Raw genomic sequence first — 25,618 nt, 5'->3', positions numbered from 1 at the left:
AATGAAAAAGTGCTAACAGGCTCACAAAATCTAAAATCCTGAGCCACAGAGAGAGGCAGCTGTGGTCAGCTTGCACAGGCCTTGTGACTTCTTCATTCCAACTGAAGGGCATGAAAATACTCTTTCCCCAATTGACTAAAACATATCGGCATATTCTGAAAAGACCATCTTGTGTTCTTACAACAACAGTAAATTTTCTCTCGATGAGGGCTCAACTCCATAAGAAAGTGTGTTCTTTAGGATTTAGAGGAGCTATAACAACAAAGCAATAAAACCCAACAATTTGTTCTTTGAGGACCACAGGCCTTGGGCTCCCTCTTAAAGAAGGTAGGAATACAGAGTCTTGGTTTGAGGAGGTATGCTCCCAGAGTTATCGTATGTTGCAAGGCCAGAACAACCATCATTGCTAATATAGACCTTCCAGACATATTTTCAAAAAACCTCAAAATGACAACAAAAACCCATTGGAGGAGGCTGATCAAAAAGAAGAATCTGCATTTTTTGCTTTCACCTCTCCAGCAAATATGAGTGTCTGTGTATGCATATGTCTTTCCTGTACAGTCCCACAGCATTTTTTCCTATAGCCTATGTATAAATGCCAAAAAGCACGGAAACGGAACAATTCAGAAACTGACTCAGTTTCCGTGTAGACTTCCATAGTACAGTTCTTAGGCAACTGCACTGCTAGATTCAAGTGCTTGGCAATGCTTCCAATGTAACTAGTGTTTATTCTTTGCATTCCTGGCAAATAAAATTATTTTGTAAGAGATAAATATGCAACTAGGCTTGAAAAATCCCACTTCTAAACATTCTGTAGTATCTACAAATATAAGTGTGCCTGAGAAGGCACATGAGCCTCACACAAGGTGTAACGCATAACACCTGGATTCAAAAGAGAGGAAATCCTAATCACATAGGCAATGAAGAACTAATTTGTATTCAAAGATCCTGTATATTAATATTTTGCATTAAAAATTATGAGCTAAAGTATTTTGTACTTTATGGAGGAGAATGAATTCATCAGATATGACTATATAAAAAGTATTTTCTAATTCAACTAAGACGATAATCTTTTGTGATGCAAGCTCATTTACCTCTGATTTTTGCAATTTAGTAGAACTAAATTACATTGAATTTACCTTTATCAAACAATTTCTTACCTCAGGCCCTGGAGGACCCAATGGTCCATGGGATCCAGGATCTCCAATTTTCCCCTTAAAAAAATCCAAAGTTATATTTTTGATTGATTTTTTTAACAACAGATTGCTATGAAGATTTAAAAAGCATTTATCAAACAGAAAGCCAACAAAAGTGTTGAGATGACTTTTCCACTAAATAGAAAATTTTGTAACTGCCTCTCTTAAGATTCAATTAAGATTAGTTCTTCTTCAAATCTCTTTGAAGTCACAACAATAAAAATGCAAATCAGCTTTGGACAAATAAAATTGGGCGTTTTGGGATGGTCCAAATAGTCGTATAAAAAAACCTTGACACACATAGCTGTTTTCACAATAAAAACTACGTATTATTTAAAAGGCCAGGAAGCAACTGTTACAGATATTGGTTTGCATATGAGTACATATGTAGTTGAAGTATCCCATCATGGCCAAAGAAATGGCAGTTTTGTGATTAATATGAGTCTTATCCACATATGACAGTGACTCCATTATATACAAATACTGATACACCTAGAAACTAACCAAAATATTTCTCTACATTATATCTGTTCTTCCACATTTTTACAAGTTTGCTGCTGCTGCTGCTGTAACTAGGTGTTCCTTGAATAAAATTAAAGCCTGTCCTGGAAAATCTTTTTTTAATTTGTAACATAAATGATTTTATTGTAAATGTATTCTACAAAGTTAAACACTATATTATTTGCAGGACTGAGGTCTCATATCTTAATTTAACATAAGTCAAGAAGCTGGTCACATTCAGTTTGTCTTTAAAATCTACAACTGTTCAGGAATGGGCTGATTCACATGTTTATCTTTAAATGAAAATGCTTGTATCTTTAAAGGCAGAAAGGCTGAGTTTTCCCATCTAAGCCTAAGCAAATCTGTGTAAAAGTTTTGCAGAATTAATGTTTATATTATAAATTTTCTGGGACAAAGACAGTATTTTTTACTGAGTTTAAAGGCCGATGATATTCATGAGGTCTAAGTAGGTTTATCAGGTAGTGGCTTGATTGCACATAAGACAACAGGGACTGGAGTGATTAGTTCTTTAACAGCATAAAGTATTGGCAGCTTTTAACTATATATCAAAAAGAGGCAGACAGCAGTGATAAAAACAAGTGAGGAAAAAGCCAGGTAACCCTCCTGTGCAATGCCTTTTCTACCTCAGTATTTACAAACCCAGCAGAAGTGGCAGCACTGCACAGGTGCCTTTAAAGCTGCTAAAAATCAGTAATACTGGAATTCATGACTACTCCCATCCCTGTGAGAAATGAGATTTCCCACACTCTCTCCAAATCCAGCTAGCCCAAATGGTCATCTTGGCAGCTCCCAAAGCTCTCAGTAAATTTGTTTCAAACATTACCAATACGTCTATTTCCCCACAAAGTGACTGTCACAGAATACTTAATATCCTAAGCACTCCTATATTAAAATATGAGACATATACTGATTTCTGTAATAAAATCTCACATCTTAGGATCTGACCCTCACTAGCCAGTCACCAGAAATAAAAGCAGTTCAGACCTTGTTCTTTGTGCATTTTGAATTAGGTAACTTCTAGAGGATTACATGACAATATGAACATAAGAGATAAAGAAGTATCCAATATAACAACATATAATGATATACTGACAGCAAAAATGGATATGTAAACTTACTGGGGGTCCTGGCTTTCCTCTGGTCCCTGGAGGTCCTGGCAAACCAAGCGCACCCTGAAAAAAGAAAGCTATTAAATACACATGAAAATGTATTGTTGTGTTATGTTGGAGTAATAGATTGCTACACTTTGCCACCTAAAACAGGCTTTGAAATAATTCTGCAGGATGAGAAGTGTCTTCTAACGTTCAACTTTCATCAAAAGACTTGTCACAGGATACGCTATTTCAGTGACTTCTGATGTACTAGCCAAATAGGAAAGAAGATACTTATTTATCTCAGTTTCACAATATGAGGGAACATACCAGACCATGTGGTGCTGCTAACCACAGCTGGTCCAGGTGAGCTGCAGATGAATCTCAAAGGTTCAAGGGAAAAATATCTTTTACAACAGTTTCTTACTAGTTTCAGATCATACCATAATTCTTTCCTTGTTTGACGCTTCTCTCAACACATCAGCCAGAACTCTGCCCATGCCCTTTACTTGTCTTTGTTCACTACTTTCTAAAAGTTTTAATTAGCACAGCATTTCTTACAAATATGTTAATTCAGCAGTATCCAGTAGCTTTTACTACTACATTCTACTTTTACGCATCTGGCTTGTTGCATTTGAAGAGACTCAGAAGCCTGATGAAGTTGCTGAAATTGGACAATTTTGTGAAACAGAGCAATTATAAATTACCTTGTCTCCTGGGTACCCCTGGTCTCCTGGCTCTCCTGCAAGGCCATGTTCACCCTAAACGACATATTATTTTATACAGACATGTATGTGGCTTAAAATGGGGTAGTTATCAGAAATTGAGAAAGATTAATTTGATATTTAGTATTTAAAATTAACACAGATCTTTGAATGACAATACAAGATGTTGCACTGAAGCACCCCTCCAGGAAACCCTATATACACAGCACCGGATTTTGTTATGCCCAGTAATAAGCGCTCTCCAGAAGCTTGTCTGCAGTACCAGATTGTGAGACTGAAGTAATTTTAAAAAAATAAAAGTCAGAAGAGAAAAGAAATCAAAAGGAAAAAGGGAAGGCTTTGTCAAGTACACTATTTTGCTCAAGATTTAATGAAAGGAGCCTGAAAGAATTATATATCTCTATGAAGATAATGGAAATTATTTAAATCACCTTATCACCTTTCATTCCAGGCTGTCCCACACTCCCTGGGAGACCCTATTAAAATGAAGAAAACAAAAATCCAATGTTTGCCTATAATATGGAAAGCAACATAGGCAACAGGCTGTGGGATTGTTTAGCACCATACCGTGGGCCCCTGAATTCCTGATGGTCCACTCGGTCCTGCTGGCCCAATGCCTCCCTATGAGACAGCAAGAAAGGTGACCTCATTAAACATTTGATGAAATGGAGTAACTTAAAAGACTGATAACAGAATGTGGCGTTTTATGCACCATAGAGAGGAACCAAAATCTTTTCCCGGCTGATTTCTTGGGGAAAAAAGTATCCATACTATAAGCCTTTACAGGTCCCAACCACATCAGCAGAAATGCAAGAAACTAAACTTCCCTCTTTTCCTTTAGATTATGTATTGAAGAGAAGACTGCAATGCACTAGGCAATGCAGAATAAGGAAGCTTTCTTTTGTACTGCAACTGCACAGTCCATGGCTACTTCCTCTGTCTTTACGGTTACATCACATCACTACTCTATAAAGCACTGAATTTGGCTTAAAGGAATTATTTTACCATGAGTAGTGCCATAAAACGTGACTTTTACTAGGATTTCTCAACTCTCAATGATTTCTAAAAGTTTAAAGTTAAAAACAGTAACAAACCAAAAAAAAGAAAAGATGGGATTCTTCCAAAATACCAAGTGTGTAAACTTAACCTTAAGTTCTGATGGTCATGCTAACTTTTTCTGTTCTCATGTACCTTTACAAGTCTTACGAGGAGCAGCTGAGGGAACTGGGCTTGTTTAGTCTGGAGAGGAGGAGACTCAGAGGGGACCTTACTGCTCTCTACAGCTCCCTGAGGGGAGGCTGCAGGCAGGTGGGGGTCCGTCCCTTCTCCCAGATAACAAGCGACAGGACAAGAAGAAACAGCCTCAAATTATGCCTGGGGAGGTTTAGAGTGGATATTAAGAAAAATTTCTTCACAGAAAGGGTGGTCAAGCATTGGAACAGGCCACCCTGGGAGGTGGTGGAATCACCATCCCTGGAGGTGTTTAAAAAATGTGTAGATGTGGTGCTTAGGGACGTGGGTTTAGTGATGGACTTGGCAGTCCAGGGTTAACAGTTGGGCTTGTTGATCTTAAAGGTTTTTTTCCAACCTAAATTATTCTGTGATTCAAAGCCCTTACTACATTTCTCCTTTCTGGGATTTATAAAGTTTTATGACTTGAAAATGAAAAGCGAATGAGAAATGAAAAAAATTCAGAATCTTAAAAGATCAACACAGAAACAGCAATAATATTAATGAAAGAGTGAGCTAAACATAAGAAATGATTTATCAATAGGTAAAACTATATTATATAGAGAAAAATAGATCTACTTTCTGCCTATTCTACTTCTGGACAAAAAAAAGGCAGTGTTATATCTCTGTGACTATGCAAGAATTTCGTAACAAATATGAATAAAGACATCTTTTGCTACTTGCTAATTGTGACATGGAAAAGATGAGACGGACATCTACTGATTTCCAGTTCAGCACACATTCATTATTCTCTGGAAACTTTTTTGGGTAGTTAGCAAAAACATTCCTCTGCAGCCATCATCAGACTCATGGCTCACTGAAGAAAAAGGAAGACTGATGACTTAGCATCTCAATGGTGCTTGGTAAAGCTCCCAAGAGAATTGCCACTCTACATTGCTTTAGCCTTACATGACTGCTTCAATGATATATTCTGTCATGTTAGTTAATGCCAAGATAAATTGTTTACATTGCTGTCTCTTACTTGTGCTTTATGTTTTAGTTCAGCAAGGCATTTCTGTATTAATGATACTGTACATTGAAATGCATACTTATGGCAACAATAGCATCGGTTGAAAAATCAGAGGGATACTAAGCTGGGAAATTTAGCTTACAAAAGCGATGGGAAGAAGTTCCAAAAGAGCTTTACAAAATTCAAGTTGATGAAACTCTTGTCACAGTCTCCAGACGTATCGTCTGACATAACTAACAGCAAAGAACTGGAACTATTAAAAAATAAAACTGAAAAGTGATCTCACTGAAAAGGGTTGAATTACTAAGGCTGTCAGTTTTTGAAATTGTCCTTCATCTACAACAGCCCTGCTATATGTTAGCACATGCTTATCGGTTAAAAATTGCTGATAGATGAAAACCACAAATTACTTCAGCTACATAAAGCATACCTTTTCCACCATTTCTAATTTTTTTTAGAATGGTTTAGTTTTTTAGTGAAACTAAAACCAAATTGCTTTTACATGACAAAAAATAAGATACCAGAAAAGGAAAACTAGTGCTTCCTAGTATTAGGGGTGTGTGTGGGGGGGTTTAAACAAAAATAGAAATGTGATAGCTCTGATAACTGTGGTGCTAAATTTTCTGAAAGTCTCCATCACATTAAAACTCATGGGTTTGCAAGTCTTGAGAGACTGACTGCTCAGCCAGCCAGAACTCTGAACTTGGCAACAGCTTTGTATATTGCAAAAAATCATGGAAGAAAGGAATTCTTGGACTCAGCTTGCTGATGCTGCTCACTTTGCTGTTGTTCTCATGAGTACAAAAATATAATTAGCTCTTGACACTGCATACAGCTGGGCTGGACAAGCTACTTGAATTAACACTGTTGGTTTCTGCCAGATTAATATATTTAATCTCATGTTCAATATTGCATCTTGTAATAGTATAATATGTTTAATTAACTAAGTATTTTAGAACAAACATTGAGATCTCTAGTTCTTTACGCAGTTTTGGATGACCACTAGCATCTGCCTGAATAAGGGCCATGAAAACAAAGGCCAGGGTGCACAAATCCATCTGGAGAGCAGGTGTGGTCAAGGAAAAAGGCTGCACCACACATGCTGTACTTGGGGATGCTACAGTCACCTGAAATTCCCCTGAGGTCTTGGTGAAATTATCCTACAGTTTCAAAAGCACAATGGTCCCTTGTAAATATAAGCTCTGGAACAAAGGACAGCTCTTCCAATTATCTTACTGCCTGGGAAAGTGGGAACCAGAGTAACTAATATGGTGTAATGCAGAGACACAGAGGAGTGCATAATAGTAAATTTTACTGATGATGTGTATACAGTGTGTTAGTATCCACAAAAGATTCATGCCACTAGATACCGAAATCCTTTTTAGCCATGTTCTGACCTTATTTCAAAACCCCAGCTAGATCTGCTGATGCTTTTGAAGCTTCCAATGAGTGTTCAGAAAACTGGAGGAAATATTGCTGGGTCACTTTCCTCAACTGCAAAATCTTACTGTAAGGTCTTATCAGCCACAGAGAGTTAACTGCCCCTGAGTGGCAATGCTAATGTGTTTTGGCTGAATAAACGAAGATACCTTTAAAAACAGCCTAATGTATCCAACAAGATCTATTAAGCTGTTGGAATAACCCTACCTTTATGGAACCACATTTCTACATCATAAGAACTTGCCCATACATATTTTTAATCACATATTTGTCATCCCAAGCACTAAACTCATAATAAGATCAGAAGCTCACTTGCAAATTTATTTCTACCTCCAAAAACGTCATTGTTTTTCAGCATATATACATATACCTCAGCTACAAACACACAAGTGTAGGGATCAAAGGAGCTCTCTGCTTCATAAAAGACCTCTAATTCCTTGTAGTCAAATGACCTGCAGCAGATTATGTAAAGTTTCCAAGAATTCTGGTCAAACCCTAATTCCAACAGAAGATGTGAATATTTGTGTACTCCCTGTAAAAATCTTGTTCCAAATGGTCACACTGTGAAACTAAAAGCTATACACATGAAGATTTAGCTTAATAATTGTACATAATGAAGAAAGAAATGCCAGTTTCTATGCTTTACTTTCTTGCCTTTACTTTGAATAAAAATTATGTATGGGCACATAATCAAAACTTTTTTTTTTTCCTTACACACATGGAACCATGCAGAAGAATCTCACATTTAAATGAGAGATGGCAGGCCACTCAGATGACGTTCACAGGCAACAGGCAAAACAATTGCTGATTTCATGCTGGTCAAAATCTAAATATACCATCAGTGTATTTGGGGGATTTTTTCCCCAATAGCTCGTATCAGCTGAGAAGGACCTGGGAGTTCTAGCGGACAGCAAGTTGCCCCTGAAGCAGCAGTGTGCTCTGGTGGCCAAGAAGGCCAGTGGGATCCTGGGGTGCATTAGGAAGAGCTGGCCAGAAGGTCAAGGGAGCTGATCCTCCCCTTCTGCTCTGCTGTGGTGAGGCAGCAACTGGAGTGCTGTGTCCAGGCCTGGGCTCCCCAGTTCAAGAGGGACAGGGAACTGCTGAACAGGGTCTGGCAGAAGGCTACGAAGATGACGGGGGGACTGGAGCCAACTCTTTTATGAGGAAAGGCTGAGAGGGCTGGGCCTGTTGAGCCTGGAGAAGACTGAGAAGGGATCTTATAAATGTCTACAAATATCTTAAGGGCGAGTGTCAAGAGGATGGGGCTGGGGCTCTTTTCAGTGTAGCCCAGTGACAGGACAAGAGGCAATGGGCACAAACTGCAACACAAGAAGTGCCACCTGAATAAATATGAGGAAGAACTTCTTTACCTTGAAGGTGACAGTGCACTGGAACAGGCTGCCCGGGGAGGTTGTGGAGTCTCCTTCTCTGGAGACATTCAAAACCCACCTGGATGCAATTGTGTGCAACCTGTCCTAGGTGAACCTGCTTTAGCAGGGGGTTGGACTAGATGATCTCCTGAGGCCCTTTCCAACCCTGAATATTCTGTGATTCTGTGATTATTGTTATATTTCAGCTACATACAAGTAGAAAAGGCTTTAGACTAGTGATTGAAAGTAATTTCTGTATTTCACACAAAATTATTAACACTCCATCTCTGTAAATGACCACAACTCAGCAACGTAGCAAATGGAGATTTGACCATGCAAACACTTATGCTCATAAATTCTAGGAAGAGCTAAACTGCTAAGTTGTAATCAAAATAATAAGCATCTTTTTAGAAGTGATATATAATAGGCTTTTTTAAAAACTGAGATATATTTGTACAATTATCAAAATCCTTGAGATAAAATTCCAAAGACATTTATGTAAGAAAAGCAAACTAACTCAAAGCAAATTCTCAAGAATGCAACCTCTAATATCACAAGTAGTTTAATTGGCTCAAATATGGCAAGTGACAAGAATACAATCAGTCATGTTTGCATGACGAAGGCTGCAAGCCACAGAGGTTCCTTGTCCAAGCTTCTGTGCCTTCACTATAGCAATACCATAAGAATCCCAATCAGGCAGCAAGGGATGACTTACTTTGTTATGAACACATCATTAAAAAGACAATAATCATGGAACTCAACTGGCACACCTCAAAGGAAATGTTAGATGACCATCAGTGTAAACTAACAAACATCAAGAATATTTCAGATCTCCAGATATAAATTAAAAAAACCCCAAAAACCAAACACTGGAGACAATCATGGCTTTCTTAATTGAAGTGTAAACATGCTATTTTCTCCCACATGTTATGAACTATGAACACGGCTGGGTAGCCAGCCGTGACTGAGCCAATATCAAGAATCAAATCCAGGTCTTCTATCAGTAAACACATGAATTACTTAAAATAAGGCAGTAAGACACATGGTGTGAAAGTATCAATCTTTCCCATCTCCTGTAGGCCTCATTCATGTCACAGAGCTTCCCTGACACAACTGTATTTATACAACTACAGCTTGCAATGTCATAGTGAGCATCACAACCTTATTCTAAAAACATAAGACAATTTTTGGACTGTGGATGTCAAAATGTTTGGAAGTATTGTGCTTTTTCAAAAACAAACACTGGCTTTAGGGGTGTAAACTAGCCAACTTGGTTACTGCAAGTAAAAATCCCAGACATACCAGGTCAGAAATAAGCATAAAAATCCAAATCAAATATAGAAGTTCTCCATACTAGTTTTGTACAGTAATTTCAATTGCAATCATGGCTACCTAAACTAAAATCTTTTAAAATCTCTAGACTCTTATATTTGTTGTTATTATTTCAAACTTACAAGCCAAATATTCTAATGAAGCCGTATCAAAGTAAGTAATAAACGTATACTCACTCTTAGACCTGGAAATCCAGGAGGACCAACACCACCAACAATTCCCTTCAAAGAAAATGAGTTTTAGATTATCTGAATTTTACCATTTTAAAAAATGCCCAGTGATAAGATAAACAAAAGTGATCTGCAAAGCAAGTCACTAGGGTTTTTACAGAGTTCCTGAAGAATGACAACTTACCACTGTATGGGCAAATATGCTTACTAAAATCCCTGATTATGGAATTAAATCTCAAGATACATGCATCATTAAATAATTCCTGCATCACCAAGGAATGTGAGATTTGTTGCCATGATATTTAAAGTGGGAAGATGAAAAAAAAATTCTTTGTGGTGGAAAAATACACAAAAATTTATTAAATATTCCTCTGAAAGATAAATAGGACACCAGCTCAGTTCATAGCAAGACCTTTGCAAATTAAAGGTTACACTCTCTTTGTGAAAAAATACTTCTTGATACAAACCACAGTACTTGTACTTTATGTAGAAGTAACAAATTCATCAGTACTCTACTACTGGCTCTGTTTCACTCAAGTTTAACTCAGCAGAGGTTAAAACACCACGGAGAACAGTTGCCAAGTTTCTATGCCATGCATGAAAGGCATATTGTAGCCCTCCAGGTCAGCTTGCTTTGCACAGGCTGTACCAACGTCTGGGACCTGCTATTCAATGGTTATCATACATAGGGTGCACTGCAGCCCGTCGGCACCCACACTGAAGGGGGATTTTTATGCAAGCAAATCTCAGCCCATTCTGAAGCTGTCCAACAGGGCACGGCTGCTGAGCATGGCACAGAGGACACCTTCATGCTTTCCTCCCTTCTCTAGTGCCTATGCGCCTTCTCCAGCCTGCTTCAAACTAACCACAGGGGAAACCGAATGCTCTAGAAACATCCTCCAAGGCAGACTGACATCCTCAGAGAAATGAGAGGGTGTTGTGGAAAGGAAGGATGGCATTACTCGGTTAAGCAGAAGGAATTAGGCATGGAAACAAATGTCATTAGTGTCAAGTCAGCATACGGAAATAAATGTCTTTCCTTCATGTTCCTGCCACCACAGGCCTCCCCTGCTCTCCACTGCCAGCTCATGAACAGGCTCTGTAAATATCCCATTAGCATTGCAGCCCCCTGCAGCTGCAGCTCTGGCCCCTTGCCTGAACAAGCCCTGCAGGGTGAGTTTTGGGGGAAACAGGGAGAGGGGTTGCTACCTGTCTGAGGAGGCAGTAAGATCAGCAGCTGTTTTGGCAGATTAGAAGGAACTTGGTTGCAAATGCTTGTGTTAAAAAAGGCTTCTTTGTAAAGTGCAAGTCTGTAACTTCAGATTCAGGCCTTCTGAGCTTGTTTCTATTAAATTACTGTTCTGCAGATATTGTGGAAAGACAGTATCTGCTTTATCAGTATTGTGGAAAGACAGTATCTGCTTTATCAGGAACAGAGGAACACTTGGGAGTACCAAGAGGGGAAGGGAGAACTTACCTTTTTATATCATATGCAAAGCAACTGGTGATGCTCATGACACCTCAGAGGGCTTTCAAGATAAAAAACGCCATACTGACACCACCTGACATTCCCACAAGGGGAGCTTGGCTTCAGGGACCAGAAACGCAAAATATTTTTTTTCCTATGTTCCAAAATGCTGACACCAAACTTTAATAAACCACCAGCAAAATTCATGTAAGCTTTTCTAAAATAAGTTTCTAAAATGGGTGTGTCAGGATGGGGAAGGCATTCAAAAAGGAGACCATCTCTGCCCAGTTGCTGACTCTGGTCCATGTCAGAACAACCTTTATACACAAACTGACAGCAGTTTCCAAAGGAGCATCCAACAATAAAAGCAGATTCAAATCAGCTGCTTTTTTGCCCAGCACTTACTGCTATTCCCTTGTCTGGCCCGAAGCCCTTTTACTGGTTTCTCATATCAAAGGAAACCTGAGTTTTGAGTCTGCAGCCAGTTTTCCTACAAATACAGCAAAGCTCCTTTGATAGCAGCCAGTGATGTGACTGTGCCACAGTTTGAATACCATACCACAAGAGCACTTTAGCTTGCACACACTGCCAAGGACAAAGCTGTTATCATACTGATTATAATGCACTAAATGACATACTAGCATAATTGTATTCAGTAATAGTTCAAAGGATGAAATCAACTGTCAAATGCATAAGAATACGAAAGCTAGGGGTTTGGCATACATGCAGACTCCCATTTTGTTAAGGTGATCTTAGAATAATGGTTTAAACAAACAATGCAAAGTCATATCCAATGCAAGAATTTTTGAAGAATTCAAATCAGGAATGCAATGAGGACAGCAAGACATTGATTCTCGAGGTAGTCAGCACATACAGTGGTGGAAACTGTTCTCTCAGTAGCTTTCTGGTTCTGTTCTCTTTCTTTTTTATACCACTGCTTATTACAATACTATCTTGGCAATTTCCATGGAAAAGTAACAGTCCAAAATTTTCCCGCAGACTTTAAGACATCACTTTTGAGGCAAAAGTCTCCTTTCCATCTGGGAGGAGAATTAATATTGAGTGTTACAAATTTTACCACGTTAATCAACACACAATTTGATACTTACAGGATTCCCATCTGGGCCAGGGGGGCCTCTATTTCCAAAGTCACCTGGAAAACCCTAAAGCAGAAGGGAGAATGCTTGTTCTTTAATATTCAAGACAAAAAGGGTGGTCTGAACGCTGAATTCCTATAGGTATTAGAAATTAGCAAATCAGCAAGTGGATTCAGGGAGAGAGAATGTACATTCAGGGAGAAGCAGAAAGTTTCAGCTGCACAGTTCAAATGAACAGAATAGTGGCATTTGCTTGTCTCCTAAATTCATAACCAAAAAAGATATAATTATACACAATGTGAGCATGGGGAAAAATCAGATGTCTGATTTGCTTTATGAACAAGTATTACTTGAATTACTTGCTTGGAGTCTCTTTTCTCATTTAGTATTTTTACTTCAATTTTCCCCCTCCCCATTACCCACAGCATTCACTAAAACATCTGCCTTTTGTTCTCTCCTTACTCTTCCCCAAATATTAATGGTTGCAGTCTCAGTGTGACATGTACATTAGAAGTCAGTTTTTTCAATTTAAATTTCAATGTTTCTGGCACAATACTGTCCTTACCAATGTTAACACTTGGTTTAGTATGCATCTAAAGATTGAAAAAATAACTCAAACAAGACATGGAAAAGCTTTATTCATTTTCTCAGACACTAGGACACCAGGCCAGGGAAGAACTCTGACTGACCAAGTCAAGCATCAAAGCTTGAAACGGAATTTCCATTTCTTGCTTGAGAAGCAAAATGAAGTGGAAACCCACTACTTTACTGTCTCTAATCTTTATTGCTTCCTCTCAGAGTTTTGCAGATTGCTTTACTTCTTTCTGATGTTGCCCACTGCAGAAGCACACAAATTGCTAGGGGAAAATGGTTTGGGTTTTTTTCCATTTTTTTTTTTTGTGTGTGTGTGGGTTTTTTTAATTAATTTTTATCAGTATACTATTCATATACTATTTCTCCAGAAAAGCCACATGAAGCTAATAGAAGCTCATGCTATTAGTCTGAAGCAGCATCATGCAATATTTTCTTTATTCCTATCACTGTATAAAGTTAGAAGAAAGGACGGAGCACAGACCTACAGAGAAGTCAACATCCTTTTTAATTACATTGTAAGGTCCATAGAAAAGCCTATCATAAAATTTGCAAAATACCAAGCTGGAAAGGTATTCTGCCTGGAAAAAATCCAAGCTAAGATGCTCACACGGAAGAGACTTTTCCTAGAATGGAAAAAAAATCTCACACAATATTAGAGTACTGAGATAACTGAGAGATGGATTGACCTCAAAAATCTGCCACAAAGCACCAGAGTATTACTAGTCCATCTCCATGGGGAAAAGTAGCAAATTCCATCCCTACGATAATTTTTAGATGAAATGCTCTGTCTTTTCAATGTTTGAATGTCTTTTTACCCTTCCCTGTGTATCAGGAACAGTACTTTGAGGCATTAACCTTTCACCTCTCTAAGACTGTGTTCAAACCTGCTGCAGGTCAAATGTACAATTCATTTGGGCCTTTTCAATCTACCTTGTTTGGAGGACATCCACATAGCTGTCCAGCTCAGGGCTCAGTAAAGCAGTGTCTTTCCTTAATGGAATGGGGGATATGCATCATCAAACTGTATTATATGAAGAGCAGTCAGAAAGAAAATACAAAATGCAGCAAGCAGGTGGAAAAAATTGTATCCTAAACCAAAGTAGTTTAAATGCAGCTTAAGCCATATTTGGCTTTAATAGTAACTTTAACCAAAAAACCTAAAAGTCAAGGCAACTTTTAATGCATATATATATGTATATATAATGTATACACACTGCTAAAACAATATGTTGAAACAGCTTAACAGGCTCTTAGATCCCATCATCGTGCTGTAAATTAATTTGAGACATGCATAACACTCCCTGTACGATCTTTTGGGTTGATTTTGTCTGGAGTTTTTTTCTAGATTCTCCTCCAAATTCAGGAAAGCAAAAGATAGGAATGCCTCTCACAACAATGAAATCTTTATTCAGGATCTGACCATGGAAATCACAAATAAGAATCTATAGCTGTAACTATAAGATCTGACAGTACAGATCTTTACACCATGACTGTCTTATTGTTTAAAAAGTAGAGGTTCATAGGTTAAGGGTTAATAAAGCAGATTACATTGATTCTCCAACCATACACCATCGGCCAGATTTTTGCAGAACTCTGAAAATGCACTGTAAAATTTCACACATGCAAAATGGGTATTTCACAGTGCCTATGCTGTTAAAAGCTACCAGCTGACATGGCACAGACAATGATTAATTTACCAGCCTTAGCATCATATTTTGGTTGTACTGTCTACCATTGGTATATGTTAACAGAGGCAGAATTGCCATGACGCACGTGAATATCAATATTTTTTTTAATGGAAACACACAAATGAGGCATCTAAAGTGAAATGCAGGATGCAATGGGACAGTTTTACCAGCCACCAGATCATAGATGCAGGTCACAGATGATGTTTTACATACATCAGGAACCCAGAACAGCATGAGTTATGAAAGGGACAGATTACTCACAGTCATCATAATCCCATTCCCAACATCATGTGTCAGAATTCTAACTGATGATGATAAAACTATCTTGGTAAGTAGAAAAGTGAAAAGGAAATGTGACATATGAAAACAGTCAGAAAAGTCTGATAATGGAAGTAAAATACTACTGTGCAACAAGTGTTTTATTACATCAATATCATCATTTAACATTACTATTATAAAGCATACAAAGGATGACTATTCATAATTTTAATATTAAATAGAACCTGCTTTTACAGTTACAATGGGCTTAATAAATTCTTGGTATAATTTACAAGGTCTGTTCTGTCACTTTGACTACTGATTGTAACTAATCCCATGTAGAAGAGAACTATGTAAAACATTCCCCCAAATGGGGTCAAACTATTTATGTAAAAGCACTATGGATCATACTAATAGGACTGACAATTCATTAAAAATACTGCAAACTAGCCAGATTTTATATTACAAGCATACAATGGGAAGAAATTGAATACATACGCTTCCACTATTCAATACTTTTTTAAAAGCATATTGTATACAAAAGTAATCTAAAATTCAAACAAATCCTCACTCTATAATCTTCACAATAAAGATTTTGGTAATTGAATATTCTGTTCCATTTCAAATATGCCAGAGATATTACAAATATGAAGAACTATTCAACAAACCTGCTAAGTAGTAGCATTTTGTATGTACAACCCATTACACAATCCACTTTTCTTATACTTTAATGTTACTTCCAAAACTAAGATCATATTTAGGACCTGTTTTCTTTCTGAAGGCCCTCTGCCAGTCAGACAGTTTTTTTCCCAAGTATTGTTATTGACAGAATTTTTGTCCAAGTAAGTAAGTTGCATCCTAGAACACAAGGCAAGGAGCCTAACTTCAGGCACCATGCAATTCCCAACCCAAATTTCATTTAGCGACCATGTCCTGCTCCAAAGCACCAGCGCTGTTAACTGTTAGTTAACAGTCCAGGACACTGTGTCAAAAAACATTGTCATCACAGTTTTCATTGGGGTTAAAATAACACATGTTCTCTAAGTCTGTGATCCAGCAAAGTACTTCAAGCCAGGTTCCCACATTATCGCTTTCCTAGTTTGATCCCTAAATTAGTAGCCTTCGGTCAAATAAGTACTTTATAGATCATAGAAAGCATTCCTTGGGACTGAGGAAATAACAGCATTACAGAGGAATCATTACTGAATGAAAGCAATCATGGACATCATACAGTGGTGGTTTTAGTGCTCTGTCACCTATGTGTAACCTCTCTGAATTGATTTATATGAATACAAGTCCTTATCAGAGCATACCCTGGCATTGCTAGAAGCTGTGCTCTTACTGTAAATTAAAAACAGCTGCTTACTACAGCATGCACAGCACCAACTGTTATGGATTGAAATAAACTACTATACTGGCAATCAGAAGCCTCAGTGTAATCTGCCACAGAGAATGAGATGATAATGTAAAACATGTTTTCAGAGTACCCTCCTGTCACCTCCTCTTCATTTTCCACACTGAGCACAAGCCTTTGCTTTCTGTCCAGGTTCTTTTTCAGCATTGCACGTGACTCACCAGTACAACCCATTGCCAACTACTGCAAGGTACTGATGGCACAGATCCCTTCTTGCCCAACGCTCAGATGCACAAAAAGTAGGATTTTATGCAAATTATAAGTGAACTACAATATGGTCAACAAGCACAGGAGCATCCCATCCTGCTAACCAAGTAATTAAAAAGCAGATTCTTACTTTGATTTTATACCTTAACAATAAGACAGCAACTTCAGAAAGAGCAGTCTATCAACTTAATGACACTTCTCTGCTTGCCTTTCTTTACATCAAAAGGAACTCTACTGAAGGCTAGTGCCTTTTTTGGCTGGTGTTAGATCACACAGAAAACAAAACATAATTAGACAGAATTCTCCACAACTTTCATAGCATACACCAAGGGCCAAACGATGGCAATCACAGTACTGCTGCCGAACAAGCTTGTTCAACATATTAGATGAAAGTCATCTGAACAGCTGAGTGCACAACTGGAGAATGCTATCGTAGTTTCCAATCTCAAACCACAAGCAAGTTGAAATTGGAAACTCCTGGATAGCTTCAAAGACCTAAAATAATAAGGTTGCAGCAGAAAACAAAACACTTGGCACTAAAGATATACCACAGGAAATACATAAACCTTCATAATGTATACTCGACAGATTTGTGTTTATTTTCAGCTGTAGAAATACATGCTAAGTAGAGGACAGCTTTAATTTACCACAGTCCAGAAACATCAGACGTTAGCAGCAGTTGATTTGCATTCACACCAACACCAAAATCAGACTTACAAAACTTGGATCTGTGCATCTTGTGCTAACACTGATTTTACAGAATATATTTATATGTTCCTGTCATCTGTCAACCCTCAGGTAGCTGATATAATGAACCAGCCACAAGGCTCATCAGATTAAGTCTTCCTCACTTCAGAATATCTAGTACTTATAATCTGCACAGAATTTGCAGTACTGTAAAGTACTAATTGGAAACAATAGAAAGTCATCTATTGAAAAAGTAAAAGTACCATTTTTCAGCTGATTAAAGTTGTGTATTATTATAAGAGTGAATTACAGATGCATTTACTTTGGCAGCAAAAATTGTAACAAGTGTTAGAAGCTTTACCTGTCTCCCTTTAGGACCTCTTTTTCCACGAAAGCCTGGGATGCCCTGAGAAAGAAATAACCCATCATAAGTAGGTTTTCTTTTCAATAGCTTAAGTTCAAGTAATCAAACCTGCATTTCATTTGAAAAGACAGTGTAAGAAGAAGCACCATAAAAAAAGAAAAGAAAAGAAAACATTTGAGCAAAGAATCATACAAACAATGCCCTATAACAGGGGCGACAAACCACACACTTTGCTTGTCTTTACTGTGGCCACATCAGAACTATGAAGGGCCATATCCTGCATCCATCAAAGCACATGGCCAGACATCCTTTGTGCTCAAAAAAACCAAAACAAAGCTCAAACACAGATTGAGATTAACATTTCCATAAAATTATCCAACAAATGACAAATACTGATTATTGACTAAAAAAAAAAAAAATTCCTCAATGAAAAATACTCATTATGGACATTTGTGGTAAGAAAAAAATACCCCTAATCCTTGCATCTCTAGATAAAATTCACATAACAATTTACAGCTGCTCCCTATTTCACTTTAGCACCAGTGCATTTCATTGATTAGACTAATTAGATACGTGCTATGTATTTAATTTCCTCCACATCAGTTTTGCTTGTAAAGACTCATATGAACAGTTATACTTTGTACTTCCCCCCACCCCCAACCCCCTACCTCCTAACATATATTGTATTACCACCCAAATATCACTATTTCATTAATGTTCCATTAAACCTACCCTTTCTCCTTCAGGTCCTGGTTGTCCTGCCACACCTGGAGGTCCAATGAAACCCTAAAAACAGAAGAAAAATTCTTGATTACAAGGCTGCTTCCCACCAACACATCTTGCCCCTCAGTATTGGCCAGCTGTGGGTTCAAGATCCAGCGATTAAATTCAGGTTTATTTGAAATGACCAGTAAAGCTCAATCAACTTAAATGTGACTAGGATTTACTCTCCAACCAACAGCAAAAACAATTTCCTGTTATAAGGGTACAGAATCAATTAATAGGGAAGTACTAAGTTTTCTAATAAGACAAGTTGCAGAGATATTTATTAGAATAAATGAAATACGAAACAAGCTGGTTTTTCTTATGCATTAAATACATCAGAAAAAATGTTCTCATCTTTAATAACACTGATCTCTGCTATATGAAAGAGTCTTACAAAGTTTACCCTGTCATAAGCAGAATGTTTTTCTTAAAATTCAGTCACAATGCACTTCTCCCCCACCTTCCTCTCAGAAAGTCAGAAATAGATCCTCTCATGTAATCAGTTGTATGAAGACAGAAACATGCTTTTGACTCAGCAGAAGTGGCAGTTTATATCTAAATTTATAAAAACAGTAGCAGAGATGGATTGTACACTACCAGATTCAAAGTGAGATTGGTACAAAAATATTAGGAGTTACTAAAAAAGAATCCCTTGCTTTCATCTGTCTCTCTCCTGTCCCCCTATGGTAACTATTTGGGATTTTCGGGTTTTGTGGTTTTGTTTTTTTTGTTCTTGTTTGTTTGTGTTTTTTTTTAATTATGAAAGATAGGGCTGGATGACAAGATGTGCACTAACGAGATTAAGGAAAACAAAGGCTCTTCTTTTTTCTACAGTTCCTTAAAACAGCTGAGAAGCAGAGTATAGTCTGATTGCAGGAATGTTCTAACCTCAAGGTTCTAAAAATACTTCCTGTCATGTTTCTATACACTTCCATGGCACAGCTGTATGGCCCAAACAGGACTGTGCATCTTTTTTATTGGAAAATGCTTGTAGAATCCAAATAGGGGATTTAGCCTTAAGACCTGACAGGTGTTTTTCCCTAAAATTACTCATATGTTGGCCATTTTCAGCTTTGTGTAAACAGAGCAGTAGTAACTTTTCAGGAAGTGACTGGGATCACTTAAGGTCTTCTTGGTTGAGGGGAGAACGAGACAAAATGCATTGAGAATTTGAGCAAAAGTAAACTGAAGAAACATAGAGGATACAATCCCTGAGGGTGCAATATCTGTTGACACTTGATCCTGACAAACTAATTTTTCCCATCACTGTAATGAAAACTGACATCAAAAAAACCCACCCCGAAAAACCAGACATATTAAGAAGCTGCTGCAGGTAAAGGTTTTTAGTAACTACATTAAAAAAAGGAGCAAAAGCATATTTAGCAGTACAGTAAGATTATTTTAATAGGTATTTGAGAACACAGCACACTGCTCAGCAACCTATACAGCATGAGCTGAGGGCCTGAAAACACCTAGCAAAAGTCTCCTTCAAATCCTAGGTGCAACCAGAAACATGCAAGTTTCTGGAAACCCATGTCTACTGCCTGATGGGGAGAGTCTGAAAAAATACTTATGCACATACAAGCACATGTAGGCATGCACATGTGCCTATTAAAAAAAAAAAACCAAATAAAAAGAAACAAACAAAAAGACCCAGAAAAAAGGCAACCTAACCAAAAGCAAAGCTTGAATCAGCAGAGCATTAAGAGCCTTTGGACCCTGGGACATAGATGACTACAACCAACCCATTCTAAAATCTCAAGAGCACTTTTACGTTTTTTATGTGACAAGATGGTTTCCCTTTATCAGCTTCTGTAGCTGTTACAGATTGCAATTGCCAGATATGTCTCCCTTCTTGACAGCTTCCATTATGGAAATAATGCTTCAGGCAGGAAACATGCACTCCTCTTCACTCCCAGCTCACACATCCACATTTAGCATTGCTTTCCTTCTCTTGCCTGCATGCATTCCAAATGAAGAGGACGGGCAACAATGGAAGACTGCTCTGTGCTGCTCACCATGGGAAAAAAAAATAAATCCTTACATGTGTTTTGAAAGAAACTCTGTGTTTTCCCATTTGTAGGTTCTGCAAAGACAGAGTAGTTCAGAGGGCATACAACTGGCAGAGCTGAATGAAATTCCTCATCCCCTTGCTTATTTACCGTATGGGCAAAAATACACAGGCATGCCAAAATGCTTAAAATGCTTACTTACTCTTACACCTTTAGGACCTGGGTTACCTTCTGGTCCAGCTAAGCCCTATTACAAAAAGACATGAGTTGTATTTCATTTTAAACAACCAGATACGATCTATTTAAAATAACTGTAACAGCATTTTTTAACTCTAAACTGGCAATACATTCTTTAAATTATTAGGATTGAAGAGGGTGTCATAAAGCACTCCCCTGTTCAGAAAGGTCTCCCATTAATTCATGGCTGAAAGTTAATACAATGACTGAAGCTTCCTTTACATTAAAATTATCTCTTCTAGCAGGAAAATTTTTTCCAGACCCAGTGATCTGGCATTACAGTGACATAACTTCACAGGATTTTTCATAAGCTTTTATATTTGGACACATTTCCTATTATTTTAAAGCTAATGTTAGAACATCATATGTAGTCCAAATGCTTTAAACATTTTCTGTGATTCAATGCGAACATGTTATCATCCATTAGTATATAAAATATTGGAATGGAATTTTAAAATATATAGCCATTGCAAACCTAACCAAATAAAACACTGAAATATTGGTCAAATTCACCCTTTAAGCAGACACAAAACCATAGACAGTTGTGAATTTGGTTCATATACCTTTATATGGGGAAAAAATGAATATTTCTACTTTATGTCTTATTTCTATTACTTGACTGAGGTATCTATTAGCCTGTATGTAATTTTTTTTTTTTAAAATCAATATTTAGATAAGTGCTTGTGTTTATAGAAAGCTGCTTTCTGGCTTTATTGGTTCTCCTCAAATATCTCAATGTGGAAAAAAAAAAAACAACTCTTAATGTTCTGTTTCCTTAAAGGGCTGAAGAAATAGTTTCAGCAGTGAAGTAAATACATTGCTGAAAATCAGGAGGAACTCTACTACAACAGGAAGTTTCCTATCACTTCTGGACCTGATATATGAAAAAGATAAAACACATACATCCACATGAGGTTTATGAAGGAACATAAAGTGTTTAGAGATTCAGTACATTGGTAGTATCATGTATGTATTCCAGAAAGGCACAGCATTGCTTCATCTAACCCATACAATTTTAAAAACCACAAGACTCAACATTACCTAGACGGCATTACCTGTGAAAGAGGTCTGTTTTAAGGATAAATGATAAGATATAAACAAATACATTTATACTATTAGTAGTTCCAAAAGAATTAGATATGGTACTTTTGAAAAAAACAAACAAGAAAACTCTCCAAACTGCAAAGACATAATTAATATAGTTACTGCACCTGCCTGCCAGGATAACCAACTGCCCCAATATTGCCAGCCATTCCCGGAATTCCCTAAGTGGAAAAGGGGGGGGGGGGGGGGGGGGGAGGAAAAAACAACAGGTTTAATGTCATGTTTTGGAGCTTATTTGTTTTATCATTTCTCTTTTAACACCTTGTCTTAAGCCAACAGCTTAAGCTCATAGAAAAATTGCTCTCGGAGTAAGCTACACCACAATACCCTAAAATTTACTCATTATACATACGTAACTCCACCAATTTCACTTACGTATCCTTTAAAAAGCATTACAAGAAGAGTAGTCTAAGATTTTGTGAAATACAAGTGTGCACACCCCCATATTTCCATAACAAAACATAGATGCTATTTATAAAAAGTAACTGGGTTAGACTACAGGAGACAGCTCCTGATAATGAAGGAACTGCACTGGTCTTAGCTGTATTGGAACAAATGTGTTAAGTGTTTCATTGGAGAAGAATCCTTGTGTCTTTACAATTTTTTTTTGTTTGTTTGTTTCTGCCAGAATCAGGTCAATATAGCACTGGGTTAGTCATGAATATAACGAACTATTCTTCATCTTCGTTCTCCTACTCAAATCCAAAAGCCAATTTTGTTATTTCATTACTTAGCATCAGCACATCTGACTACTTATTTTCAGACAAATGTGCTTTTCTGAAATGGTGCCAAATGCCATGTGCCCATCACCAAGATAGATGAAGCTTCACCTACCTCTGTTCAGTTAATTTTATTTTAAATAAGCCAAGTTAATAAACTGGACACTCTTGCAGCCTGACCCTCCACCCACTGTCACACCTCAGTGTTACCACAGCAATGGATCAGGCCTTCCTCTCTGAGCTGTTCACAGGTGACTTATGGTGAAACCGTAATCTTAGGAAGCAGAACTCAGAACTGCAGATGCAAAAAAGGGGTTGCAGTATTTTTTATTTAAATGAGCTGTCATTGCGATGATTCTGTCACCTGCTTTCAGCTGCTAGTGATTCATCTTCTGACAGATGTTCTTTCATGGAACTAGGACCCATGGTCTCCTATTTTGGCTCAGATGTACCTCAAAACACATGTATACGAAAAAACTAAAAAAGCAGTAGAATCATTGCATTTATACCTTATCCTTTAAAACTTTTCCTTTGTTACCAGCTGTTCAAGGAGTTTCATGACTCTCAGATTCAGAGGAATGTCTGTCCTTGCTGTACAAGTTTCTAAAAACTAGAAACACAGGTAGGTGCTACAGATGACAATTAACTGGTCTAACCCATCACCTTCACCAGTCAGGCCTCAAAATACCAGCAGTATGAACTACATGCAAAATAAATCTCTTAACTCTTTCATCCAAAGTGTTCTCTTAGAAAATACTCTGATGTATCTTTTAAGTGATAATAATGAAGGAAAATATTTATAGCAGCTGCATGAAAACATTCAGGTATCAAACAGCTGCACATCACCAGTTTTCACATTCTTGAACATGCATTGCCTTTGAAGGAACTTACATGCTTGATTGCATGAGTAATGAGCAGAATTGCTTTTCAATGCAAGCTTCACTTTTTCCTCCTCCATGGTAACTAACTGATTATCTTTCATCTGCAACTTCTTCAAAGATTCACTCTTCCCCTGATGTTAAGAATGACTTTCACTGGCTATCTCTTATCTCACTGCTAAACTATAGTCATTACAGAAAAATGCCTGTGGGCTTGTAATAAAAATCACCACTCATTCAATTAAGATTTGTGTATAAAACTCATTAAAGTCATGGATGATGTTCATAAGTTTTCATCTCCCTTCGGGTGTCTATCATCTTTTATCATCACCATTTTCCTTTCAGCATTGTCCAAGAGGAAACTCGTGCTTCCATCCACTCTGCCATTAGGAGCCTTGTTAATGCTAACAGGGTGCCTCAGCAACTGGATGTCTTTGAAATTTATGTTCAGATTGCTTCTTGAACTGACATGGAAGTGGGTAAAAAACACTAAATAATCTTCATTTTCTACATGCTAGGAGATTTAAAATGCATTAAAATGCATTGAGAGAATCCAAACTGTGCTTCTAACAAGAATTTTACACCCATCTCCGGCAAGCCAGCATGGTAGTTGAAGAAAAACAAGCTGGTCTTTTCCATTCCATTTAGACCATTTTTTACCACACTGATCTCTAATTAATCTGAATTCTTGATGAAGAATGATCAAGTATTTCCTTAAGCAGTCAGTAATTCACATTGATTGCTTATATTGAACACTTATACTGGATTATGCATTCTTCCATGCTCAATTGTTTATCTGTAGAGTATAGTGTACTCTACTTTCATCACTTACCTGCTCACCCCGTGGCCCTTGCAGTCCCGCATAACCCTTAAGACCCTGTAGGTGGAAAACCAGGTATGCGATAAATACAGTTAAACACACAAAATGGACCCTCTTTTCCTACTCCAACCTCCCTTTAACAAGAAACATTATCCAGTCTTGCTTGTCTGCAGCATTAATATGGTTTACATTTAGCAGCTCATATGAAAGCTGAGTTAGAGAAAATGAGCAAGAAATCTTCATAGCAGTTTAGACACTTTAAAGATATCAGGCACTTAAAGACCGTTCCAGACTTGCACTCTTCTAAACAAATGAGTACATGGGATGCTGTCACCAGTTACTGCTGAAACTGAAGAACTGGATTTGGTACAATGCATTTCCTCACTCCAAATCCTTGTCACGATGCCCTTTCTGAACAGGGCAGTTCAGAGGAGGGGTGTAAGTAGAGGGTCATTCCAGAGTATTCTAGGATGCTCTCAAGAAAGACAGACCTTCCAAGACACAGGATATCTCTTTTCTAAATTAACATGGAACAAATCCTAGCCCTTACATTGTGTAATTTGTATCAGTAGAGAAAATAGCCTGTTCCTCATCCCAGAAATCTTTACCGTGGTGCTAGAATCACAAAGCTATGAAACTTTACTTCCTGTGCATTGACCATTTTGTGCATATTTTAGCTGTTAAAGAAAAAAAAAAAAAGAAAAGTAGAGCTGGAATCTGCCATCTGCAACAGCATACTTGAAAGGGGAACCTTACTGGATGTCTTTACACTGTACTAACGATACCCAGACAAGCTAGCCTAAAAGGGAGGCTGTAACAGTTGCATGATTGATGCAGAAGCCAAGTGTCTGGTCTACACATCCCTTGCAAGAGGCACTGGGAATACACAAATTCCAAAAGCTGCAGCTTGAAAGACCAAAACAATCCTTATTCTGGATGGAAATCTATCATGAAATTGGCCTCAAAGACATTGACTGAGTAGTGGGAGTGTCTTGGCTGATGTCAAACATCTGGTTGCCTTGCAGCATGATGATACTCATTAGTCAGTAGAGACTTGAGACACTGTAGTAAGAAGGAATTCTGCAACTGATTTCAGCAGATCAGGTATCTCAAAATTTTGCATAAGCTTTTGCACAACCACAAGAGTATTTCTGCATGAAATTAATTTTATTATTACATACAAAATTAAAGATTGAATGATTTTTCTTGGTTATAATTTCAGATAAAGAAGAGAATGACATCTGTAAGGCTTCAAAATTT

General features: G+C 37.6%; 1 protein-coding gene across 3 annotated transcripts in view; it reads right to left on the bottom strand.

The window, feature by feature from the left end:
• Window positions 1-25,618, bottom strand: part of COL24A1 (collagen type XXIV alpha 1 chain) — a 148,346-nt gene that overhangs the window by 85,012 nt on the left and 37,716 nt on the right. For all 3 annotated transcript variants that reach the window (XM_040611032.1, XM_040611030.1, XM_040611031.1), the window contains exons 8-19: window positions 24,371-24,415; window positions 22,049-22,102; window positions 20,803-20,847; window positions 18,556-18,609; window positions 17,821-17,865; window positions 12,624-12,677; window positions 10,053-10,097; window positions 4,102-4,155; window positions 3,966-4,010; window positions 3,517-3,570; window positions 2,837-2,890; window positions 1,161-1,214 (exon numbers count right to left, since the gene is read on the bottom strand). In XM_040611032.1, coding sequence (XP_040466966.1) covers window positions 1,161-1,214; window positions 2,837-2,890; window positions 3,517-3,570; window positions 3,966-4,010; window positions 4,102-4,155; window positions 10,053-10,097; window positions 12,624-12,677; window positions 17,821-17,865; window positions 18,556-18,609; window positions 20,803-20,847; window positions 22,049-22,102; window positions 24,371-24,415 — 603 coding nt within the window. The remainder of the gene's footprint in view (window positions 1-1,160; window positions 1,215-2,836; window positions 2,891-3,516; window positions 3,571-3,965; window positions 4,011-4,101; window positions 4,156-10,052; window positions 10,098-12,623; window positions 12,678-17,820; window positions 17,866-18,555; window positions 18,610-20,802; window positions 20,848-22,048; window positions 22,103-24,370; window positions 24,416-25,618) is intronic.

The sequence above is a fragment of the Falco naumanni genome, chromosome 11 (genome assembly GCF_017639655.2).
Source record: "Falco naumanni isolate bFalNau1 chromosome 11, bFalNau1.pat, whole genome shotgun sequence".
NCBI lineage: Eukaryota > Metazoa > Chordata > Aves > Falconiformes > Falconidae > Falco > Falco naumanni.
This window is presented reverse-complemented; position numbering and strand designations above follow the sequence as displayed.